Source organism: Bombina bombina, chromosome 4, assembly GCF_027579735.1.
Source record: "Bombina bombina isolate aBomBom1 chromosome 4, aBomBom1.pri, whole genome shotgun sequence".
Classification (NCBI taxonomy): domain Eukaryota; kingdom Metazoa; phylum Chordata; class Amphibia; order Anura; family Bombinatoridae; genus Bombina; species Bombina bombina.
In genome coordinates, this window is record NC_069502.1 from 321546882 (window position 1) to 321568043 (window position 21162).

General features: G+C 36.5%; 1 protein-coding gene across 14 annotated transcripts in view; it reads left to right on the plus strand.

The window, feature by feature from the left end:
* The window catches only part of MBNL1 (muscleblind like splicing regulator 1), a 277326-nt gene that overhangs the window by 226179 nt on the left and 29985 nt on the right, over positions 1 to 21162 (plus strand). For 7 of the 14 annotated variants that reach the window (XM_053710057.1, XM_053710047.1, XM_053710054.1 and 4 more), the window contains 5 exons: positions 329 to 529; positions 2747 to 3031; positions 14457 to 14714; positions 17120 to 17173; positions 18200 to 18353. In XM_053710057.1, the coding sequence (XP_053566032.1) occupies positions 329 to 529; positions 2747 to 3031; positions 14457 to 14714; positions 17120 to 17173; positions 18200 to 18353 (952 nt within the window). The remainder of the gene's footprint in view (positions 1 to 328; positions 530 to 2746; positions 3032 to 14456; positions 14715 to 17119; positions 17174 to 18199; positions 18354 to 21162) is intronic. The other 7 variants (XM_053710052.1, XM_053710056.1, XM_053710058.1 and 4 more) reach the window with 4 other exon arrangements.

The window sequence follows — 21162 nt, forward strand, 5'->3', positions numbered from 1 at the left end:
ATGCACACAAATAAGTGATTTTAGAACCCTGCAGTAGGTAATGCGCACAAAACAGTAATTTTAGCCCCTGCAGTAGGCAATACTTACAATACACACAGCAGACAGCAAATACAGCATTCATATGCAGTTATGCACTTTTCCTAATACAGCTAACTATAATTTCATAAATCAAATCAGTACACAAATTATCTGCCACCCTTATAGCCAATGGATGCATACACTGAACACACTTCTTTCTATAACTTTTTTGTACATAACTTTTCCATAATAGAGTTTGGATTTGTATAATATAATATAGATCTGATGTAATGTCTTGATTTTATTTCAGCCAATGTTTTCAATGGCACCTAGCCTAGCCACCAACGCAACAGCAGCCTTTAACCCATACCTGGGTCCAATGTCACCAGGCCTTGTGCAAGCTGAGATTCTACCTTCAGCACCAATGCTAGTCGCAGGTAACCACGGAGTGGCGGTCCCATCAGCAGCTGCTGCCGCTGCACAAAAGCTAATGCGCACAGATAGGCTAGAGGTAAGGAATGCACTCTCTACATACATATTTTTTTCATTCTATGAGTTTAATATTTTTCACCCTGTACAATCAATCTCATTTTCAAACTTAAAGGGACATTACACACTTTGAGATGGTAACATAAAATTATAATTTGTATGTATAAAATAAACTTTCATTATTTATGTTATCCCTTTTTTTGGCCACAACAGCGAAAATAACTTAAGTTACAACATGGCAGCTCCATTTGTTTTACAGACACTAAAAGTTTACACTTATTTTGTCAATATTTAATGAAAAAATACATCTACGTGTTATTCTCAGACTAATCTTTTCTTTGACAACATCATTCTATTTAGCATTTAGTTAGTGTTTAATGTCCCTTTAATTCATTTTCTGTAGTTAAACATGTTTTTTGATCAGAAGATATTTTTTGTCTCATCTTTATTTTACACATACATTACTAAAGCTGTTTTTGAGCAGTGCACTTGTAGAAGTGTCTTCATCCTGTCATTTGTTTTAGTCTTTAAACCTCTGAATATTTCTCCAGCCTTCTATTTTTCTGCTCATTGCTCAGTAAGGCACATGCCACTATCCTGAGCATTTAAAGGGACATGAAACACAATTTTTTAAAGAGCATGCAATTTTAAACAACTTTCCAATTTAATTCTATTATCTAATTTGCTTCATTCTATTGGTATCCTTTGTTCAAAATCATATCGAAATAGACTCAGTAGCTGTTGATTGGTGGCTGCACATAGATGCCTCGTGATTGACTGACTCAATGTGCATTGCTGATTCTTCAAGAAAGGATATCTAAAGAATGAAACAAATTAAACAATAGAAGTAAATTGGAATGTTGTTTAAAATTGTATTCTCTATCTGAATCATGAATGAAAATTTTGGGGTTTCATGTCACTTTAAGACATTATTTGTCTATGCTAATTCTCAGGACCCCCTTACAGTTAACAAAATTACCAATCAAGTTTGTAATGCCCCACCAAGCTACAATGTTGCAAAACATTAGCAAGAAAGCTTAAAATAATTACAACTAAATTTGAAGACAGATCTTGAATAACAATGAGCATTACCATTTTTTTTATAATGGAAAATGCATTAAAAAGTCCATAGTATCTTTTAAATGCCTTAATAATTGTTTGTTGATTATTTAGAATAATTAAACTGAGTACGGCATAGCTTGTTCTACACATTGATATAATTCAGTAAATGCATTCCCTTAACTTAAATTCTTTATTTTAGATTAAAAAAGATCATTACTAAATGAATTAGTGTTTGGTTTAACAATCAAGGCATTTACTCTTTGAATGTTTTTATTTCAAGTAGTTAGAATACCCTCACCCTCCTCATTTGCAATACTATTGGTACTTAGCGGCATCTGGAACAAGTCTATCTTTCTTCTTTACCTTTCACACAAGCTGAGCACTTTTCAAGCTTTCTTCTATGTATCATAGTCTTGCTTTGGCCATTTTATGTGAATCATCATTATTTTAACAATTCTTGTGGGTCAGCTATTTTTATTTTTCTGCTATAAGCTTTACCATATACTAATTCATTTTAACAATTTAATTTATTCCCTCTAGAGCTAATGCTAAATATTTCTACCTTTTTATAGTACTTTTTCCTATCATAGTTGCTACAAGGATACACAGGTCATGGCATTGAAGAACGTTACTGGCTCATCACTTTTTTTCTTAGTGTCTGTATCGTTGCATATTACCTGCATAGGCATTAGCATTTATTTTCATCATGCTGATTTTAGTTCAATATCAAACACTTCTCTTACAAACACATCTCTTGCTGATGCGGAAGGGCAGAGTTTTATTCCAAAAGAGTGGATTTTTTATATATTTTTCCTTAAAAACAGAATAAAGTTAATTAAAAAAAAATGTTAAAAATGTAACTAAATGTAAGATTTTATTTAAAGGTAGTAGTGCATTAGTATAAAACTAAATTCAATTAATTCCCTGACACAGATCTACTAGAATTTAACCAACAGTCTGTTTTCCTTTAACTTTTGTTATTTTACTATTTATTCACATTCTATTATTTAATTTGCATTGTTTCTTCCATCCATTTTTCTTTAAACTCATCTGTTTCTTTTGCCTGTCTGTGAAAGCTTCATTATCTACCACAAGACAGCTAATGAGCACACATTTACTTTGTTGATGATTAAAGGACTGGCTGGAATGGAAACTGAAGTCCTCTTTTTATCCACAGGCCAGCTACAATCAGGCAGCTGCAGTGCGAGCTTCCCCACGTTGCCCAACCAATGACCTCAACCCAGATGTGGAGGGAGCACCCTCTTTATGGGTGAGAGGTAGTTCAGTCTCCATGCCAGCTCAATCCTGGGCCTCTCCTGAGCAGAGACTGCCAGTTGTGCCAAATTATGTGTGGTGGTTTTATGATGTGGACTCCTGCCCTTTGGGAACCGAGCTGAGACCAGCAAACTCATATCACTTAGGACACCAGGCAATACTTGACCCGCGGTCCCAGAAGAGAAAGGCGAGTGTTTTTTCCACCATGACAAATATTATTTCTAATGTCAACCCTGAAGAGTCTTAGAAAGCATTGCAATAACCGTGGGTGCGCAGGTTCTTCCAGCAAAAAATGGGTGTCATTTCTCTTTCTTCTTTTCATCTCATCAACCTTTTTTCTATTTATCATTTTCTGATAATTTGTAATAACACTCCCTATAATTTAATCTTTTCATTCATTCTTTTGTTCTATATTCCATATCAGCTTGCTATTTAGTGGTAAAATGTGCATTTCTCTGCTGACTAAATACTATTTAATTGTATTATGTATGATTTTTGATACAACAACTCTGTTTTAAAATATACATGTTCATTTTGGTTTTAACTGTATGAAAATAGCAGTGCTAAATAATATGACAAATTGACAAGGAAGAGTGCTCTGCTGCATGTTTGTTGCTTGGGGAGTCTGTTGAGTGCTGGCTTTAAACACAAAAGTATTAATATGGTGCACTTTATATTTATAAATGAACCCTGCTAGGAAAAAGGCCAGCACCAAAATAGATAGACAGACACACAGACAGACAGACAGACAGATAGATAGACAGACAGACAGACAGACAGACAAATAGATAGATAGATAGATAGACGGACAGATAGACAGACAGACAGACAGACAGACAGACAGACAGACAGATAGATAGATAGATAGATAGATAGATAGATAGATAGATAGATAGATAGATAGATAGATAGACAGACAGGTAGATAGAGTGCCCATAAACCCCCCCAACTAGAAACACTACAGGATACATGTAAAAAGCTAAAATGTGTCAAGAGTCTGTTCATTATTGTAGCTCCTTGAAATTCAAAGGTGCCAGATGCCCTTTATTGGCATTGAAGCTCCTGGTTTATTGGCATTGAAGAGCCTGCACTTTTAATATTTATTTTTGTGGTCAATGTTTTGCACCCTTAGATTTTATGGTCTAGAGCCACCCCTACCTGACACCCTGGCACCCTTCCTTAGCAATGATGATGGTTCAGTGCTAATATTTGAAATACAAGGTTGGTTATTGGGTCTCCTGGTGCTCTTCAGAAAAAGCTTATCTTTTAGTTAAATATCTTCATGCTGTCTGTAATATTATTATTATTAAAGGAACAGATAGAGCATAACATTTTAAACAACATTTTAAACAACTCTCCAATTTACTTCTATTATCTATTTTTCTTCGATTTCTTGTTATCCTTTGTTGAAAAGCAGGAATGTGAGCTCAGGAGTGTGCAAGAGCACTAGATGGCAGTGTTATTTCTTATCATGTAGTGTTTCAGGCATGTGCATGCACCCTACCAAGGTATCTCTTCAACAAAGAATAACATGAGAACGAAGCACATTTGATAATAGAAAAAAATTGGAAACTTTTTTTAAATTGTCTTCTCTATTTGGATACTGGTTTTATGTCCCTTTAATAATAATACTAATAATAATAATACTAATTATAACAACAGTAATAATTTGTATTATTATTATTATTATTATTATTATTATTATTATTATTATTATATACTTGTAATGAACAGGTCTCATCCCATACTGGGGTTAAAATAATAAAAAGTATGCTTGCACTATAATTTAAATGCATGCTTGTACTGTAGTCCTTATAAAAACAAGTGATTTGTTAAAGTTAATGCATTTTAAAGGGGCATGGAAAGGGGAAAAAATTGATATATATTAAAGAGACAGTGCACTCAGGCGAGCAGCAGATAAAAGTTCATTGTATTTAAAGCTGATGCAGAAACTTTAAAAAAAACAAAAAAACAGGACAATCTGGTGGGTGGTCGATTTCTTTTAAAAATTTTGTTTACATAGCTTTTCTATAGCTATTACTGCTGTATTGACATTGCTGGTATAGGCAGAGGTTTCATCAGGAAAAGCAGCTATTTTAAATGTCAAAATAAAGATAAAGTAGCTATTTGTAAGCAATTTAATAATATCCAATAGGTAAAATGAAGAACATTTTACATTACACTGCCCCTTTAAAGAGCAGCATACAACAGTGTTAAAATAAGTAAAAGCAGTTTATGGGGCCGATTTACGAAAGTGCAGACGGACATGATACAATGTAGCGTATCATGTCTGCCACACATCGATAAATGCCGACAGCATACGCTGTCAGCATTTATCATTGCACAAGCAGTTCTGGTGAACTGCTTGTGCAATGCTGCCCCCTGCAGATTTGCAGCCAATCGGCCGCTATCAGGAGGTGTCAATCAGCCCGATCGTATAGGATTGTGCGGATTAAAGACCGCAGCCTCAGAGGCAGCGGACAAGTTATGGAGCAGCGGTCTTTAGACTGCTGCTTCAAAACTATGGTTTCCGGCGAGCCTGAAGGCTCGCGCGGAAACGGAGGCATCAAGCTCCATTCGGAGTTTGATCATTTGGCCCCTATATCTACACTGAAATGAGCAGGTAACAATTGTGTACATTAGATATGCAGAATTAATTATTATTGGCATATAGGGGAGGATCTCACTGGCGTATTGATGCACAGGTGCAAAAAAGAAATGTTGTTTTATTTTTAACACAGGGTCATCATTGTTTTATTACACAAAACCCTGTAATACATTTAATATATCTTTATTTAGAGGTAACGAAGAAAACATGTTTCCATGTCACTTAGCCAAAGCTATTTTAACCATTACAAATGTATTTCATCTTAACTTTCTCTAATAAAGAGCAAACAAAACATTTATAAGATTTAAACCACAGTAAGAATAATTTATAACAATTTCTATTTACTTGAGTTTGTTTCTTTGCTTCTGCTGAAAATGAATAGCTCACAGGCCCATTATACTAGTATTTTTTTTTAGATCTGCATAAATATCTCCCGTACACCACAAACAATGAAACCGTAACCATGACACTATGCAGCCTTCAGAAGCCTTTATTTTAAGTATGATAAATGCTGTGCAGAACGCTTTTGTCATTTTAGTCTGTAACAGTAAGGGTATATTTTTCTATTATGATTGACGTTTAGTTTCCATGGAAGTGGTGAAAAATCAGCGTAAAAACTGAACAGACTGTAACAATTTGTTTATAAAATGTATATGTAGTGATAACAAAAATATAAACATTCCTTAACATTGTAAAAAAATGAAGATGTAAGACAATTGGAACACTAGTAAAATGGCAGTATAGTCAAAATTAAATGTTTATAGTTTGGACAGAGCGTTGCATTTCTCTTGTAAAGGTGTATCCAGTCCACGGGTTCATCCATTACTTGTGGGATATTCTCCTTCCCAACAGGAAGCTACAAGAGGACACCCACAGCAGAGCTGTCTATATAGCTCCTCCCCTAACTGCCACCCCCAGTCATTCTCTTGCAGCTCTCGACAAGAATGGAAGTATCAAGAGAGATGTGGTGACTTAGTGTAGTTTTTACCTTCAATCAAAAGTTTGTTATTTTTAAACGGTACCGGCGTTGTACTGTTTTTACTCTCAGGCAGAAATTGGAAGAAGACTTCTGCCTGGAGGTTTGATGATCTTAGCGGTTTGTAACTAAGGTCCATGCTCACACATAACTGAAGAGTATGGAAAGAAAACTTCAGTTGGGGGGACGGTCTGCAAATTGCCTACTTTGAGGTATGTTCAGTATATTTTGTTCTAGAGAGATGATAAGGTCTAGAAAATGCTGGCAGTGCCTGGTATATTTAAGGTAAGCCTGATACAGTGATTTAACAACAACTGGGATCATGCTTGCAAAAAGGGATAATATTCATGTTAATACCTATATTACTTAGTGTAAAAACATTTGCATGATTTATAAATAAAAACGTTTTTTCTCTGATGGTGATAAATCTTTATTTTGGGCCTAATTTCCACATGGCTTGTTAGATTACTCCTAGGAGTACTTTTTTAAGGCCCTCTGACTTTGAGTGCATGGTGGGAGGGGCCTATTTTTGTTTTCAGTCTGAGACATCCAGCTTCCCTGAAGGAGTCCTCTGGCTTATAGGACCTCTATAGAGGTTTTTTTTCCTGTTTTAAGGGCAGGTAGGAGCCACAGCACAGCTGTGGCAGTGTGTTTGACTGTTTGTTAACAGGTTTAATGTTTTTCTAATTCATTTTTGGGCCTAAGGGGTTAATCATCCATTTGCAAGTGGGTGCAATGCTGCTTTAGTCCTTTATACACACTGTAAAACTTTTGTAGAGTTTACTACTTTTTTCACTGTTTTACAGTTTATGTGGTAGTTTTTTTCTCTTAAATGCACAGTACCGTTTTTTATTATTGCTTTTTTCACATTTATTAAAGTGTTTTCCAAGCTTGCTGATCTCATTACTAGTCTGTTAAACATGTCTGACATAAGAGGAAACTCCTTGTTCATTATGTTTAGAAGCCATTGTGGAACCCCCTCTTAGAATGTGTACCAAATGCACTGACCTTTCTATAAGTTATAAAGACCATATTATGGCTTTTAAAGATTTATCACCTGAGGTTTCTGAGACTGACAAAAGGGAGGTTATGCCATCTAGCTCTCCCCACCTGTCAGAACCTATAACTCCCGCTCAAGGGACACCAAGTACATCTAGCGCGTCCAATGCGTTTACTTTACAAGACATGGCTGCAGTTATGAATCATACCCTCACAGAGGTATTGTCCAAACTGCCAGGGTTACAAGGAAAGCGAGACAGCTCTGGGGCTAGAACAAATACAGAGCTCTCTGACGCTTTAGTAGCTATGTCTGATATACCCTCACAATGTGCAGAAGTTGAAGCAGGAGAGCTTCTATCTGTGGGTGACTTCTCTGATTCAGGGAAGGTGTTACTTCAGTCTGACTCTGAAATGACAGCATTTAAATTTAAGCTTGAACACCTCCGCGTGTTGCTCAGGGAGGTTTTAGCTACTCTGGATGACTGTGACACCATTGTAGTCCCAGAGAAATTGTGTAACATGGACAAATACTTTGCAGTGCCTGTTTACACTGATGTTTTTCCAATTCCTAAGAGGTTTTCAGAAATTATTACTAAGGAATGGGATAGACCAGGTGTGCCGTTCTCTCCCCCTCCTGCTTTTAAGAAAATGTTTCCTATAGATGCCGCTACACGGGACTTTTGGCAGACGGTCCCTAAGGTGGAGGGAGCAGTCTCTACCCTAGCTAAGCGTACAACTATTCCTGTTGAGGACAGTTGTGCTTTCCTAGATCCTATGGATAAGAAATTAGAGGGTTTCCTTAAGAAAATCTTTATACAACAAGGTTTTATCCTCCAGCCTCTTGCATGCATTGCCCCAGTCACTGCTGCAGCGGCTTTCTGGTTCGAGTCTCTGGAGGAGGCTTTACAGGTAGAGACCCCATTGGATGATATCCTTGACATGCTTAAAGCTCTTAAGTTAGCCAATTCATTTATTTTTGACGCCGTTTTTCATTTAACCAAGCTAGCGGCTAAAAATTAAGGTTTTGCCATTCAGGCACGTAGGGCGCTATGGCTTAAATCATGGTCAGCTGATGTCACTTCAAAGTCTAAACTTCTCAATATCCCCTTCAAAGGGCAGACCCTATTTGGGCCTGGACTGAAGGAGATCATTTCTGATATTACTGGAGGAAAAGGCCACGCCCTTCCCCAGGATAGGTCCAACAAGTTAAGGACCAAACAGACTAATTTTCGTTCCTTTCGAAACTTCAAGAGTGGCGCAGCTTCATCTTCCTCTTCTACAAAACAAGAGAGAAATTTTGCCCAGTCCAAGCCTGTCTGGAGACCTAACCAGGCTTGGAACAAGGCAAAACAGGCCAAAAAGCCTGCTGCTGCCTCTAAGACAGCATGAAGGAGTAGCCCCCGATCCGGGACCGGATCTAGTGGGGGGCAGACTTTCTCTCTTCGCCCAGGCTTGGGCAAGAAACGTCCAGGATCCCTGGGCTCTGGAGATTGTTTCCCAGGGATATCTTCTGGATTTCAAAGCTTCATCTCCAAAGGGGAGATTTCATCTCTCACAATTATCTGCAAACCAGATAAAGAGAGAGGCATTCTTACATTGCATTCAAGACCTACTAGTTATGGGAGTGATCCACCCAGTTCCAAAGGAGGAACAGGGGCAGGGCTTCTATTCAAATCTGTTTATAGTTCCCAAGAAAGAGGGAACTTTCAGACCAATCTTGGATCTCAAGATCCTAAACAAATTTCTCAGGGTCCCATCCTTCAAGATGGAGACTATTCGAACCATCCTACCTATGATCCAGGAGGGTCAATATATGACTACCGTGGATTTAAAGGATGCTTATCTACATATTTCCCGATACACAGGGATCATCATCAGTTTCTCAGGTTCGCCTTCCTAGACAGGCATTACCAGTTTGTGGCTCTTCCCTTCGGGTTAGCCACGGCACCAAGAATCTTTACGAAGGAAGGTGAACGAAGGAAAGAGTTCTCTCTCACCTTTCACAAGAGTTTCCTTCCTAGGAACTCTGATAGATTCAGTAGAAATGAAGATTTATCTGACAGAGGTCAGGTTGTCAAAACTTCTAACTTCCTGCCGTGTTCTTTATTCCATTTCTCGTCCGTCAGTAGCTCAGTGTATGGAGGTAATCAGATTAATGGTAGCGGCAATGGACATAGTTCCGTTTGCCCGCCACATCTCAGACCACTGCAACTTTGCATGCTCAATCAGTGGAATGGGGATTACACAGATTTGTCCCCTCTACTAAATCTGGATCAAGAGACAGGGATTCTCTTCTCTGGTGGCTATCTCAGGTCCATCTGTCCAAGGGAATGAGTTTCCGCAGGCCAGAATGGACTATAGTAACGACAGATGCCAGCCGTCTGGGCTGGGGTGCAGTCTGGAATTCCCTGAAGGCTCAGGGTTTGTGGACTCAGGAGGAGGCCCTCCTTATGATAAACATTCTGGAACTAAGAGCGATATTCAATGCTCTTCAGGCCTGGCCTCAGCTAGCTGCGTTCAGGTTCATCAGATTTCAGTGGGACACCATCACAACTGTAGCCTATATCAACCATCAGGGGGGGAACAAGGAGCCCCCTGGCAATGTTGGAGGTTTCAAAGATAATTTTATGGGCAGAGGTTCACTCTTGCCATTTCTCAGCTATCCATATCCCAGGAGTAGAGAACTGGGAGGCGGATTTTCTAAGTTGGCAGACTTTTCATCCGGGGGAGTGGGAGCTCCATCCGGAGGTATTTGCCCAGTTGATCCAACTTTGGGGCAAACCAGAACTGGATCTCATGGCGTCTCGTCAGAACGCCAAGCTTCCTTGTTACGGGTCCAGGTCCAGGGATCCCAAGGCAGCGCTGATAGATGCTCTAGCAGCGCCCTCGTCCTTCAGCCTGGCTTATGTGTTTCCACCGTTTCCTCTGCTCCCTCGTCTGATTGCCAAGATCAAGCAGGAGAGAGCTTCGGTGATCTTGATAGCCCCTGCATGGCCACGCAGGACTTGGTATGCAGATCTGGTGGACATGTCATCCTTTCCACCATGGACTCTGCCGCTAAGGCAGGACCTTCTACTTCAAGGTCCCTTCAAACATCCAAATCTAATTTCTCTACGTCTGACTGCTTGGAGATTGAACGCTTGATTCTATCAAAGCGTGGTTTTTCCGAATCAGTCATTGATACCTTAATTCAGGCTCGAAAGCCTGTCACCAGGAAAATCTATCATAAGATATGATGTAAATATCTTCATTGGTGTGAATCCAAGGGTTACTCATGGAGTAAGGTCAGGATTCCTAGGATATTATCTTTTCTCCAAGAAGGATTGGAGAAGGGTTTGTCAGCTAGTTCCTTAAAGGGACAGATTTCAGCTCTATCTATTCTTTTGCACAAACGTCTGGCTGAGGTTCCAGACGTTCAGGCGTTTTGTCAGGCTTTAGTTAGGATCAAGCCTGTGTTTAAACCTGGTGCTCCGCCTTGGAGTTTAAATTTAGTTCTTAAAGTTCTTCAAGGGGTTCCGTTTGAACCTTTGCATTCCATAGATATTAAGCTTTTATCTTGGAAAGTTCTGTTTTTAGTAGCTATCTCCTCAGCTCAAAGAGTTTCAGAGTTATCTGCTTTACAATGTGATTCCCCTTATCTGATTTCCATGCAGATAAGGTAGTGTTACGTACCAAACCTGGGTTTCTTCCTAAGGTGGTATCTAATAAGAATATCAATCAGGAGATTGTTGTTCCTTCACTATGTCCTAATCCTTCTTCAAAGAAGGAACGTCTATTACACAATCTTGATGTGGTTCGTGCTTTAAAGTATTATTTACAAGCTACAAAGGATTTTCGTCAAACATCTGCTTTGTTTGATGTCTACTCTGGACAGAGGAGAGGCCAAAATGCTTTGGCAACTTTTCTTTCTTTCTGGCTAAGAAGTATAATACGCTTAGCTTATGCTGGCCAGCAGCCTCCTGAAAGAATTGCAGCTCATTCTTCTAGAGCAGTAGCTTCCACATGGGCTTTTAAACATGAGGCCTCTATTGAACAGATTTGTAAGGCGGCGACTTGGTCTTCGCTTCATACCTTTTCTAAATTCTATAAATTTGATACTTTTGCTTCTTCGGAGGCTATTTTTGGGAGAAAGGTCTTACAGGCAGTGGTGCCTTCCGTTTAAGTTCTTGCCTTGTCCCTCCCTTCATCCGTGTCCTAAAGCTTTGGTATTGGTTTCCCACAAGTAATGGATGAACCCGTGGACTGGATGCACCTTTACAAGAGAAAACAAAATTTATGCTTACCTGATAAATTTATTTCTCTTGTGGTGTATCCAGTCCACGCCCCGCCCTGTCATTTTAAGGCAGGTGTTTTTTTATTTTTAAACTACAGTTACCACTGCACCCTATAGTTTCTCCTTTTTTTCTTTCTTGTCTTCGGTCGAATGACTGGGGGTGGCAGTTAGGGGAGGAGCTATATAGACAGCTCTGCTGTGGGTGTCCTCTTGCAGCTTCCTGTTGGGAAGGAGAATATCCCACAAGTAATGGATGAACCCGTGGACTGGATACACCACAAGAGAAATAAATGTATCAGGTAAGCATAAATTTTGTTTTTACACAACTTTCTGGTTTACTTCTGTTATCAAATTTGTTTCATTCTCTTGGTATCTTTTGCTGAAGAGTAAACCTAGGTAGTGCCTGCATATGTCTTTGGCACTTTATGGCATTAGTGTTTGCAACAATGTTTGTAGTTAGGTTATACATTGTTGCAAACACCACTTCAATAAAGTGCTAAAAACATACAATTACCTGAGCTACTATTAGGCTTCCCAGGTTTAATCTTTGACAAATGATATGACAACTAGGCACATTTAATAATAGAATACTTTTTTTTTAATTTAAATCTTTATTTACTTGAGAATCAAATGGCTACCAACTAAAATATGGTGCATACAGTGTTTTGCCATCATGGCCCCTCAATAAGGACTATCTGTACTTTAGATGAATCCACAAAACACATTTTTCAGCCACTCTCACTGCAGGGTACACACATGTGCTGTACAGTTGTGCTCAGGCTGACACGTTCCACATGAGGTTACCACGAGTTCAGGTTGTACAGCAAAATAACAAAGGCCAGTGTGGATAACCTGCAGCAGGATTGGATGTAAATTTAGTTTTTTTCATATAGTTATTTGTGGAGTATCTATTTATTATACATTATACACATTACTAATGTACCACATACTAAGTACTGCACACAGCTCATAGCATATATCAATGCACCAAAATAATTGCCCCTAAATGCCACAATACTGCAAATCTTTTTATTTACATTGCATCTAATATGTAGCCTACATGTATTGTCTATTATACATAAATTGATTGCACTTCATATCTGGCATGGAAAAATAAGAACTGCTAAGCAATGTAAAACCTATAAAGAATAAATATAGTAATCTATATCTAGAATCATTAAATAAATGAAAGACCCCTTCAAACCCATCAATACTTTGTTAGTTAATGATACTATTAACTATAAGCCCTGCAAAAATGAGGCGGTGAGAGCTTTATTATTGTATTATGTGCTGCATGTATTATGTGCTTATAGGTTTCATCCTTATTACTTTGTATAAATTATTCTTTCATGACTTGTGAGTTTAAGAATGCCAGAAACAACTAAATAAAAATATTAAATTAAATTGAGTATTTAGATTTGACAATTAAAAAAAAAGAAAAGTATTTTGATCCATAATAAAGAAAATATAAAACACTGGTAACATAAAACTGAGCAATGCAACACATTTGTACCGAAAAATATCTTGTTGCTTGCACAGCAACTAAATCTGCCTTAGTGTTTATTAGTATAATTATATGTGAATTGCATCTTAATTCACATTTACCATGCTTTAAAATTGAGTGATTTAATTTAAAAAAGAGAACCTCTTTATAATATGTGTTTACTTTCTCAACCTAAATGTATTCATTTGAAAATAAATTCAAATTGGCAGAAAAGGCAATTTTAGAGTGGTCTTAGAAGTCCCTCTTGTGACGTGATTGTGAACTGCAGTTAGTGATTTTATTCTAGACATTCCAGCTAGTACTGTAAAGGTATTTAATAGTAATTCATTATTTAGATAGATTGAATCTGCTTTTTTTTTATTATTATTATTATTATTATTATTATTATTATTATATTAAAATAATATTTGAAAGTTGGCCTGCTACCCTTTTCATTGACTGGTTATTGATAGTGTTATTTTTTGCAGTTATTAAAAAAGAAAAAGTCTGGTCTATTGACATATTAATTTATAGTATAGGATGAGAAAGATAAGAGTAAAATATAGGCCACTTAAATAGATTAGCATTTTTTTATAAATTACTTTACTGCTCTTTTAGAAGATTTTTATTTTTAAAGGGCCATGATACCCAAATGTTGAAACACTTGAAAGTAATGCAGCATAGTTGTAAAAAGCTGACTAGAAAATATCACCTAAACATCTCTATGTAAAAAAGAAAGATATTTTACCTCAAAAGTTCCTCAGTAGCCACATCCCATTGTAAATGACTTCTAAGCAGCAAATCAGTATGCCTGTCCCAGGACAGGCAAAGGAGCGAGCTTCGTGCACACTCATCTTATTTCCCTATTTAGTTTAAGGAAGTTTACTATGAAATCTCATGAGAGTTAAGTCAAATCTCATGAGATCACAGTAAAAGAGTTCATGACCTCAGCACTGTTAATGCTGATTGGCTGCTGTTCATTTCTTCATATTTTTTTTTTACCTGCAGCTGGGCAGCAGCTGAAGTATAACTTTTTACACAGAACTCTGCTGAGCTGAGGAAATTGTGAGGTAAAATATCTTCCTTTTTTACATAGAGATGCTCAGGTGATATTTTCCTGTCAGCTTTTTACAGTTATACTGCATCAATTTCAAGTGATTTAGCATATGGGTATTATGTCCCTTTGAGAAGATATTTGTTTTTAATGAAAACAAATAGATCAGACTACGATTTTGCTTTATTTTATAGTTTCCTATACGTTTTGCCTCTGCAGGTATGTCGAGAGTATCAGCGTGGCAATTGCAACAGAGGAGAAAATGACTGCCGGTTTGCTCACCCAGCTGAGAGTGCAATGATTGATACCAATGACAACACAGTTACTGTGTGCATGGATTATATTAAAGGAAGATGTTCAAGGGAAAAGTGCAAATACTTCCACCCTCCTGCACATTTGCAAGCCAAAATTAAGGCTGCCCAATACCAGGTCAACCAAGCTGCAGCCGCTCAGGCGGCAGCTGCTGCAGCAGCCATGGTGAGTTTGCACTGTCCACTACAACTCTTTATATATCATAGAAACATATTATTACTGAAATAAATGTGACTGCACATTACTGTAAATTACTATACAAAAATCAGGGCAGATCTTGGTGCATTCAGTGCCAGACCAATAATATTTACTACATCAATAAAAATCTTTGGTATTATTTTTCTAGCAATAGAAAAGATTAGTTTTCATTAAGGACAGTTTGTTATATAACACATATACTGTGAATTAAAGTCGACATAAGTACTGCTTGCAAATTATCTGCAGACAAACTATGAATGGGACATACCCATTGAAGATTTTTACATTATTGAATTTACTATGGGCAATAAGAGGTATATATGTATGTATTCATAATTCTATGACGTTCAAGCAAAAGTGAGTTGTTTGTTGTAGTGTTCGAATTTAAAAGCCTGCATAATTCACTACAGGAAAAACACAATTACAGTAAAAGCAAGTTAAATAAATAATGAACGTATAGAACAAATTGATTTTACTACACATAGTTAAACAACATTTTATAGGACATTCTGAGTTTACTGTTTCTTTAAATGTGATGTGCAAAATAGTGCAAATGCCTTTTGAGGCATTTGTACTAACACCTACTACAATTAAAGGTTTGCTCTTTGAAGTTAAGTTGGAGTGCTCTGTGATGTCTATTTCTCTGCTTGGTAAGCTTTACTGACATTCTAGCAATATAACCCAGCACATGGAGGTTTTACATTTTGCAATCGACTTTTGAATTGAATTTGTATGTCTTTTAACCTTAGAGAACAAAAAGCCAACTGCTTTGCACTAATACTCTATATTATCAAACAATAGATGCCAATACACTGTAGCATATGAGTTACACTTAATAGTAAATAAAAGTTTCTAGCATATGTACACTGCCTTTGGAAATAAAGAAAAGGCTAAGTAAATCATGCACAAAAGTCCAAGTCTTTTTTTGTCTATATTGTATGAATAAACTCAACATACATGGTCTGCCATTTCACATTCTTAGCCAAGTATAACAAATTAAAAACATAAAATAGAACAGTATACTTTTATTTTTATAAATATATTTGTAAAATGTATTCAATCATAACATGTAAATTTATTCATGTAATAATAACACCATATATACTATGTGAAACTATGCTATGGTGACCACATTTCTTATTTTGTTTGAAATACATAAATTGCAGGGAAGCACTCACATTGTATTTTTTTACAGGGAACTTTGTTATCCCTTAATATGCTAAAGATTAATTTGATAAAAACTTGTAATAAATAATATTATTATGTTTGTACATGTTTACAAATCATATTGATAATATAACAACAGCAACAATGTTAAACCAGGGCTTTGTGATAGGTGGAACTGAACACATGCTCTCAAAGCTTACTATCAAAGTGGCCAATCACAATCATTTAGAAGTGTGTAATGATTTTTCTATAAAATTCAACATCAAAGCTTATGAGGATTTTTGTGCATAAATGATTTGTACAGCTTTTCTAAATGAGTGTCCTCATTTTTGTAATTTTTGTCTTCCAGTATCTAGATAATAAATGATTTATCAATGTATTACTATAACATATTACACTTCCATTTAATTAATTCATTAATTAAATATTTTTTAACAAATAATACATTGTATTATTATTTATATCTAAATATACAAAATATTAAAGGAAAAGTTTAAACAATGTATAATTTTTACTATACATTCCAAATTCACTTGAAAAAAACATATTTATACAATTAAGATTCATGCAAAGGATGTTATATTCTCATTTTCGATTATGTTAAAGTAATGCACTACTAAATTAGCAAATCCAATTAGCAAAATAATAAAAATATTTAAGTGTAAAGACATTAACACAAATGCCAGTTTCAGCCCAGAATTACTGGACTAAATAATCACCTTTTCAACTAAGCCAATAATAATGAATTGAATACATTTTTGACACTAAGAAATTTTACTGAAATATAAAAAAGGGGGAAAAAGATACAAAAATTTAAAAATAAACCTGGCTAAACTGGCAGCCCAAGTTCTTCAAAAGTGAAACAATGAAATAATTGATTGTGTATGATTTAATAAATTAACCTTTTTTTTAATGGATATTGTTGAAAAAGATTAGCAAAAAAACATTTTTTTAAAAAAAAAATTATTAATTACAAAGGGATTGTATATCACAATAACAGCTCAGAGCCTTTATTGTGCATGCGTAGTCTTGTTATTTGTTGTTTATGGCATTCGGATGATTTGTTTTTTTTATTTGTTTTTTTTCCTCACCTACCAAAATATGCACTGCTGCCCCCATGATGCACCTCTGCTTGCTGTTTATGTTAATGCGCTTGAAACCCCATTGGCCCATTGCCATCATGTGCTCGCTGCCTGCTAATTAAGACTCAGTCGGCTGTCAAATCACTGAAGCGACCCCTCGAGGCAACCTTTGACCTGGTACTATGACCTTTCACCTTTTAGCTTGGCATGTAGCTTTATTGTACAAACCAGTTTATACTTACATTACTTTTTATAGAAATAAACCATTTCTGTTATACATTCAGGAAAATGATGGAATACTGGGTGTGGCTTCCTGTATTTGTCTTTAATAAAAGAGCACCATAAACATTTTGCAATTACATTTATATTTGACAGAAGGCCACATTCAGTTTGGCCATAGAAAGGGGACTGTTGAATTCTCAGTCAACACCAAATTTTTACCTTTTAATGTTTGTATCTGTGTGGTTGGCATGGCTTTACTGCTACTCTTATGTATGTGTAGTTGTAACATTTGTAAGTCAATGTTAACATACCTGCATGCATTGATACAGTCTGCATGTCTGGACACGTTTTGGGAAGTTTGGGTATAAGTTAATGTGATTGTTCCTTTTTCAATCATTCTGTAAAGCAACTGTTAACATTGCTTTATTTGTTGACCTTCATGGAGCTAGCAGTGCAGTTTTCATTTCCTCCTTCAATTTCTAAGATTTTGTTTCAACTTTATATATAAATATATATTAAGTAACATACATTTTAATTTATTACATCACTTACCTGCCATATAGCTCCTTTATATTGTTATTATTATTATTATTAAAACAAGTTTGTGCATTTTTTTTTAATACTTATCATGTTGAAAGGTGCAATATGTAATTCCTATTGTTTTGCGTTTACAGCCTCAGTTTCGAGGATATTGCACTTTTAATCTTTTCTGCCAGAGTGGTGTGCATTTTGCTTGCCTCTCTGGTAGTGGAAGGGTCCTATTTAGTGAAGTAGATTAGCTTGCTGCTTATTTCCTATTCTCATTTTCCTTCAGCCCTGGACAGGTCTGCAGAGAGTTAATATGCAATCTACTGCAGCCCTCTCCAGCTCTGAGAGCATAATAACTAGTGTCATTCTTAGGTGTGTGATTTTTTTTCATGTATTTTTCCCTTCCATTCTTTTACTTTTTTTTCGGTTCCTTCGAACTCCTTTGACTTGAAGGGAATTCCTCAAACTGTACTTCCCCCATTACCAAAGAGGCCTGCTCTTGAAAAAACCAATGGTGCCACCGGAATGTTTAATACGGGTTTTTTCCAGTACCAACAGGCTCTTGCTAACATGCAGTTACAGCAACAAGCAGCCTTTTTCCCACCAGGTAAGAGAAACACTTGATATCTTTCTTCATACTTATTTGCAAAATTTAAATCCTTCTTAAACATTCAGCCCCTTAGAGCACTCTACTAAAAAGCCCCAATAATAAATATTTTGAAAATATATATAATGTTATATTGTAGACACATTATAGGAGGAGCAGGAACATCATAATTTAAGATTATTTACGTTATGCATTAAAACTAAAGGATTTTTGTGAGAACAATTTATAAATTGACATTAAGAATACAATTAATTATTTTTTTATGATCTATTTAATGGCAATTTGATAGTATGAAAGATGGATGTAGTGGGAATTCAGTAAGGAATTTGAATAGACACACAATAAATACTTAAAGTGAAAGTAAATCCTAGCGTTTTATAAACGGTAGGATTTACTATTGAAACAAATAAAGGGCACTTTCATTCATGAAGTATAAGATACTTCAATTAGAAAGCTCCTTTATTTGATTCAATCGATCGCCGTTTTTAGCTGCTTCGGCAACCCACTGCTAAAAAAAATTTCGGTTAAGAGGTGACGTTTTCACCTCTTAGCCAATAGCCATGCGGTAAATCCTGCTTGGCGCCCATGGAAGCCGGATTTACTGCACTGCTAATGGCTAAGAAGTGAAAACATCACATCTTAGCCAGAATTTTTTTTTAGCCATGCTCTGCTGTAGGAGCTAAGAGTGGCGATTGATTGAATCAAATAAAGGAGCTTTCTACATGAAGTATCTTATACTTCAAGAATTAAAGTCCCCTTTATTTGTTTCAATAGTAAATCCTAGCTTTTGTAAAACGCTAGGATTTACTTTCACTTTAAAAGAACATATTAATCCCTGGCATTATTTGCTAGGTATTAGGTCATATCCAAATATTTAATAGTATTTTTAAAAACCGAGCACTGATTCATGAAAGTTTACATTCACTTTTAAGAACATACAAGGACCCAGATAAGGAGGTTGCAAATAGTCTATACAAGGCTAAAGTAATAACAGGCAGGCAGGATGAAAACAGGATTAGGAAAACTCATGAACAGGTTCAACAGGAAGGCAAAAAATCGCAATGCCAAGGGACAAAGCAGAGTAAGGTCAAAATCCAGGCCGGGTCAGTAACAAGATCTCTGTCTCCTGATATTGTTGCTGACCAGGCCAAAATGTCAGCAGCAAGTAATCCAGTATCAGAATAACGCACCTATACATTGCCAAACAAAAGGAAAAACTAATAAAACTACTAGCGTGCCGGAATATAAAATAATAGTGAGCCTGCATTAAAGCAGCACTTCCAAACATAAGAAGCAGCATGCATGAGAGAGTAAAATATAGAGAGCTCACATCTACATACATAATGTCGCAGTAAATATCGGGCCAGCACCACATCTTCAGCGCCCTACACTTAATACCTCCAGTGGGCCATTGAAAACAAAAGTAGCGCACCGGCAAGCTCACAAGAGCACGCCTGACAATAATATGCAGTTTTATAAAAAATAGCGCACATTGGCCCAACCTGACATCAGCTCGCTCGTCTCATCATCAATAGCACCCCTTGCAGCCTCCAAGTGTAGTGTGTCTGCGCCAACAGAGCACACCACCAAGGAAATCCAAAATAAACCTCATAGACAAACCCAGAAAATTCATGAACGAACTGGAGGTAAAAATTATGAGGAGGGATGGGAAAAGTTGGATAAGAGTGAACTAATAAACTTTATTACTAATACAAAAAAAATCCCAACCATCAAACTATAACAAATAGGAACTTTCAGCAAGTTATTTCTCTCTTTTGAGAAAATAAATGAGTGTTTTTTTAGATGTTTCTATCAGTCAGGGTTTCTTAATGGAAATAAAGTTTTCTTCCACTGCTCTTAAGAGTAAATTAAAACGGCATACAAATGAAATGCTTTGACAGTTTAATCACAGATTAATTGTTCCAGACCTTTACTGTAACTGCCCCCCCCACATAACCCAGCTGTGTAAGTTTTCACTATTGTATCCAAATGTATTTTATTATTGTTAAAGGGACATTATACTAAAAACACATCTTTCATAATTCAGATAAAGCATGGGATTCTAAACAGCTTTCCAATTTACTTCTATTATCTAATTTGTTTTGTTCTCTTGGTATCTTTTGTTGAAAATAATACCTAGGTAAGTCCAGGAGCTGCTGATTGGGGGCTGAACATATATGCCTCATGTTATTGATTAATCCAATGTTTTCAGCTAGCTCCCAGCCATTGCTTCTTCTTCAACAAGGGATATTAAGAGCATGAAGCAAATTAGATAACAGAAGTAAATTGGAACGGTTGTTTAAAATTGTATTCTCTATCTGAATCATGAGAGAAAATGTTTGTGCTCCGTGTCCCTTTAAGGTTCTCTGATATTTGAAACTTAGGGGCATATTTATCAAGCTCCGTAACAGAAGTTATGAAGAAGTTATGAACCAGTGGTCTAAAGACTGCTCTGAGGCCGCGGACAGAATACGATCGGGTTGATTGACACCCCCTGCTATCGGCCAATCTGCAGGGGGCGGTATTGCTAGTGCAATGATAAATGCCGACAGCTTATGCTGTTAGCATTTATCGATGTGCCGCGATGTGCAGCGGACAAGATACACTACTTTGGATCATGTCTGCTCGCACATTGGTAAATATACCCCTTAAACTCTGTCTTGTCCCCCTGTCTCTAAACCTCTTTAGACGTTTATGGAAAAATGTAAAATTGACCAACTGAAGTTTAACCATCTGTCTTAACAGCAGAAGTCAAATTATTGCAATTTAGTCCTGAAGATATGTGTAAATCAGAATTCAAATAATAATA